This window comes from Neurospora tetraspora, assembly GCF_033439725.1.
Source record: "Neurospora tetraspora strain CBS 560.94 chromosome Unknown B0H65scaffold_1, whole genome shotgun sequence".
NCBI classification, from domain to species: Eukaryota; Fungi; Ascomycota; class Sordariomycetes; order Sordariales; family Sordariaceae; genus Neurospora; species Neurospora tetraspora.
In genome coordinates this window covers 5,803,379-5,807,745 of record NW_026944383.1, presented here as the reverse complement: position 1 = coordinate 5,807,745, position 4,367 = coordinate 5,803,379, and the positions used below count along the sequence as shown (strand labels likewise).

The window sequence follows — 4,367 nt, the reverse complement described above, 5'->3', positions numbered from 1 at the left end:
ACCTAAGTTAGAAAAGGTCTTAACCTCTATACGCTAATTCAATTTCTCAATTATATAATTATAGTAGTCGTACTTATAATAAAAGCTATATAGTTTAACAGTAATAAATAGGGTAGCCTCCCTATTCTTCTTAATTTCTTCAATTTCTCTAATGGGAATTTCCCCTTAGTAGTTAGCGATATTAGGTTTTACTAGTTCGGTTGGCTAAAGAACGTAATTATCTGGGTTGATATATTTCTAAAGACTTAGGTCCTAGGCTATAAAAATAAAAGTATCTTCCTAAGCTGGCCAATTCCTAGGGCCGTTAAAAGTAACGCTATTAATTTTAATCGTAGACATTATTGGCAATCGTTTAATCGGTTGTCGTTACTAGTAATAATTTTAACGGTCGAATTAATAAGACTCTTAATTGTAATATTATTAGTAATAATCAATATGGGTTCAACGTGGCTTGATTATATATATCTATAAGACTGGCTCTGCAGACTTAAAGCTCTGGCATCTGGGTAAAAATCCCGCATATCCCAATCCAGCTGGGCACGTGCACGCCCGGTGGATCCCTTGGCCTCTGACACGAGTCGGAACTGGTGGCCCGGGCCCCCGCGCTGTTTCTTATCATCAACCTTATCAACACGTGAAAGCGCGACAGAAGCGGGGTCCATTTGGTCCACCCATCCCGTCATTCTCGTCTTTGTCTCGTGTCACTATCCTGCCTCCCGAGCTCCCATCCCTGTCCCCCGTCCCCTTCTTCTCAACTTCCATCCTCGAAGTCAGGATTTTCACACCAACGCACTCAGGCCACCATGTCATCATCACACGCCTCAGAGGATCCCTCGCTGGACGAACCGGCGTCGGGACAAGCTGCTCTTTCGTCCTTCATCTCAAGCTCCTCTATCTCAACCCGCCAGGAAGACGACGCGCTATTGCCAGCGCGTGATGATGAATTTGAGCCCTCGCAAGGTCCCTCCCGGTCGCACAATCCCTCGACCACTCTAACTTTCCGTCAAGATCCCGAACCACTTCGTGATCCAGTCCTCCACAATTCTTTTCTTGGCATGTCCGAGCTCATGGACACTGCCGCTAGGCGCGCGAGGATGCTTGAACAGTTGGGCTCCGAGTTTCAAACTCCTTCGTTTTCCGATTCTCTCCCACTGACAAGTTCGTCCTTCGATTCGGAACGTACCGTCACGCTTAATCCGCCAACCGAAATCGATAACAAAAGGCGCTTCAGATCCTTTATTGACCGCATCAACCGACGCCAATGGAGCTTCCTGAGCGACGAAGTCCAGGGGACCATTACGTACAACAAAGAAGACATTTCACTGTACCAGCTTGTGGAAACCTTCAAAGAGGAATTCTCGCATAGATCCCACACCCAAATGGAAATTGTCACCCTCGTTGCTGGTACACCGGGAGAAGACGAAGAGCCCGTGGCAGCGAGGTTGAAAGTGAAGGACCTTGTCGTACAAGGACCGCATACTCGTCTTGGCTATACGGCTTCGTCACAAAGAAAGCAGACCGAATACGCGCGACACATGTTTGTCTACTTTACCGACGAAAGAATTAGCGAGATCCAAGATATCGTGGACGGAGACGAGAAGCGCCGGCAGTCACCCAACATTATTCCGGTTCCCAACTTCAGGCCCCCGCCGCCTCCTTCTTCCATTGACCTACGACAATTCTATGACGACTATATCGCATGTATCAACGGGAAAACTATGCAACAAGACTTACACCAGTTTTGCAAGGGGACGGTGGTCTGGAATGGTGCTGAGATGGCTCTGAACCACTACGGCCAGTTGATTGAGAACGCGTTTGACGCCATTGCCGGCCTCCAGTTTGTTCCACGGACCGTTCTCATTGACGAGGCAAAGCAGCAGATTGCTGTCCGTATCGAATTTGCTGGGCTGCCCATCAAGTCCTTTGGTAGTGCCATGCCCAATGGGCGCCGGGTGCATTTCGCTGAGCATGCCTTTTATTGGCTCGAACATGGCAAGATCTCGCACGTCTTGACGATTGTTGACTGGGAGGATTTCAAGTCACAACTCGGTTACTAGTTACAAGGTCGTGTTGCGATTAGCACAAGCACTGTTCAAGATCATGGTATCTGGCACGACGGAAGAGCCGCATCCACGACCCACCGCTCCCTTGCGACTTACTTAGGTATCCTGTCCCTCGCTGTGTTGACCGAAAAGAGGGAGGACTATTGAAGCGCAGTAGTCAGCAACATCAAAAGCAGTGGAAGGAGTCGCATCCTTCTGGCACTGGCCATGTCAACCGTGTTGCCTAGAATACCCGGTTTTAACAAGTTTCGAGATCCACATCGTCACTCGACTGCGCAGTCAGCGCTAGACAGCGATATGATACCCACAAGTTGAGATATCTCCTCCAAAGTGGAGACGTGATCTGCTGCATCTCACTAATATTATTGATGTCGTCGGCTCCTGGGTGCTTTTTGGGAAGTCAATATCTGTATGTGTTTCCCATTCGCTCATACCCACCAATAATAGCGGTTGTTGACATACGACTAGCCACAACACGAGAGGACGGCTTAGTAACCTCGTGTTCCATCCGTGTAACAATCCCAATCGTGGCTGGGGCGGGAGCGTTCTCAAGAATCCTTTGCGGCTAAGAAAAAGCACCGCTAAGAAAAGGCACCTCACAAAGCTACAATGGAAAACGCACCATTCATCCACCTACAATGTCACTACATGCATCTTTTTAATTAACGTTTGTTGTCTTCCAGACAATCCGTTGGTCTTCTGATCTACAGGGTCTTGAAAGGATCACTAACCCGCTTCTGGGCTAGCAAACCAAACATTGTTTGACTGAGTAAGCAGCACGAGCCACGAGAGATCATCGGTCCGTATACTCCACGGACGAGGGTCATATCGTCGGCAAGCTGCTTCACTTTTGCATCTCACTGCAGTTTGTAGCTGAATGTGAGATCGTGCTACCATCCCGATCCAGCACACTTCTGGAGTCTCATTGGCGTCATGAGCCCATGACGGCTGTGGCTGAAGCGACGCAGTCGGAAAAGTAGTGGAGATAGTACGGTTGATGAGCATGCTTCGTGTCGTTGACTCGTAGCTATGTTTAGCCGGCGATAGCTTTGTGATTTTGGGGAAGACCAAGCGGCATTGACCTAGCTCATCGAGTATAAAGATCAGGAGATTCCCCTTCATCAAGTCAGTTCACTCATCACAACATCAACAGCAATCGTCACAACATCATCTACTCAACTCTCAACTCTCAACTCTCAACATCCTCCTCCTCGACTTTCAACGTCACAACCAAACCCACCAACAACCGCCAAAATGCAGTCCATCCTTGCCATCACCATCTCCCTCCTCTCCGTCCTCTCTCCCGTCCTCGCCGCTCCTTCCTCGGCTGAGCACCCTGCTCTCGTGGCTCGCACTCCCGGCAATGTTAGTAGTCCCTGAACTTTGCTCACCATCCAGCTTCCTATCTAAAAGTCATGAAGCTCACACATTTCCTCCTCTAGGTCTACGTCTGCACCGGTTCCAACTGGACCAACACCTGCCAGGTCCTGAGCCTCGGCATCAGCGGAACCTGCACCAAGCTTCCCTCCACCTATGATGGCCACATTGGCTCTGCTGGCCCCGACCAGGGCGCCATCTGCCGCCTCTTTGCGTACGTGCCGCCGCTTCCTCCATGCAATATGACAGAGATGCTAACGCTTTGAACTTTAGCGATGGATCCTGCACCGGCTCCGGCCTCGCCATCCTTACCTACCCCGGCGAGAGCAACTTGTACTCTTACAATGGCGGCCAGGATGCTGGTCATGCGGCTCATTACATCCAGTGCCGCCAGTGCACTAACTGCGTCTAAAGGAGGCTGCTGGGTTGATGAAGTGAATGCGATCATGAGGACATGAGTGGAAATAGATGAGAGGGCGCCCTTGAGGAACATACAAGTGGACTACTGTCACTACTATGGTTGTTAAAGCTTAATTAGCGAGTACATACATACCTCTATGTTTTTGGATCCAAACATTTTTTTCATTCCGTGCTATCTCATGTGTAACAGATGCCTTTCCGACTGACTGCCTTGTCAAGAGTTTGAACTTCACCAACTGATTATTTCCTTACAACACATTCCTCCAATCCTACCCACACTGGCAAGTACCAAAACAGATGGTTACCTCAAACATGTCTTTTCCGACCTGCACCAGACAGCAGACACATGGATCCGTACGACCTGTCAGTCCAAAGACTTCGTACAACATGAGCGGGAATTTAAGACCAGGCAACAAAGCATCATGTCTCGGCCCCGCAAAAGAAGCATGCAGGTAAGCGAGCCTTCCGTAGACCAGGTGATCTTTTCCGGTTGCCTTATTTTTCGGG

The 4,367-nt window shown here is 49.2% G+C and overlaps 2 protein-coding genes across 2 annotated transcripts; both read left to right on the top strand.

The window, feature by feature from the left end:
• Positions 1-629: 629 nt before the first annotated feature.
• On the top strand, positions 630-2,472 carry B0H65DRAFT_452477 (uncharacterized protein). The gene is made up of 3 exons (XM_062826101.1): positions 630-2,053; positions 2,160-2,203; positions 2,372-2,472. Exons 1-2 carry the CDS (start codon positions 804-806, stop codon positions 2,161-2,163), a joined length of 1,254 nt encoding a protein of 417 aa, XP_062686961.1. The 5' UTR covers positions 630-803; the 3' UTR covers positions 2,164-2,203; positions 2,372-2,472.
• A 555-nt stretch (positions 2,473-3,027) lies between these two features.
• Positions 3,028-4,019, top strand: B0H65DRAFT_52330 (uncharacterized protein). Its single transcript, XM_062828789.1, has 3 exons — positions 3,028-3,428; positions 3,506-3,654; positions 3,714-4,019. The coding sequence occupies exons 1-3, from the start codon at positions 3,318-3,320 to the stop codon at positions 3,850-3,852; spliced, it is 399 nt and encodes a 132-aa protein (XP_062686960.1). The 5' UTR covers positions 3,028-3,317; the 3' UTR covers positions 3,853-4,019.
• The last annotated feature ends 348 nt before the right edge of the window (positions 4,020-4,367 follow it).

Coding starts and splice junctions, on each gene's coding strand:
- B0H65DRAFT_452477 (XM_062826101.1), top strand. CDS start 804: ATGTCATCATCACACGCCTCAGAGGATCCCTCGCTGGACGAACCGGCG.
- B0H65DRAFT_52330 (XM_062828789.1), top strand. CDS start 3,318: ATGCAGTCCATCCTTGCCATCACCATCTCCCTCCTCTCCGTCCTCTCT. Junction 3,429..3,505: donor TGGCTCGCACTCCCGGCAAT/GTTAGTAGTCCC, acceptor TTCCTCCTCTAG/GTCTACGTCTGCACCGGTTC. Junction 3,655..3,713: donor GCCATCTGCCGCCTCTTTGC/GTACGTGCCGCC, acceptor TTTGAACTTTAG/CGATGGATCCTGCACCGGCT.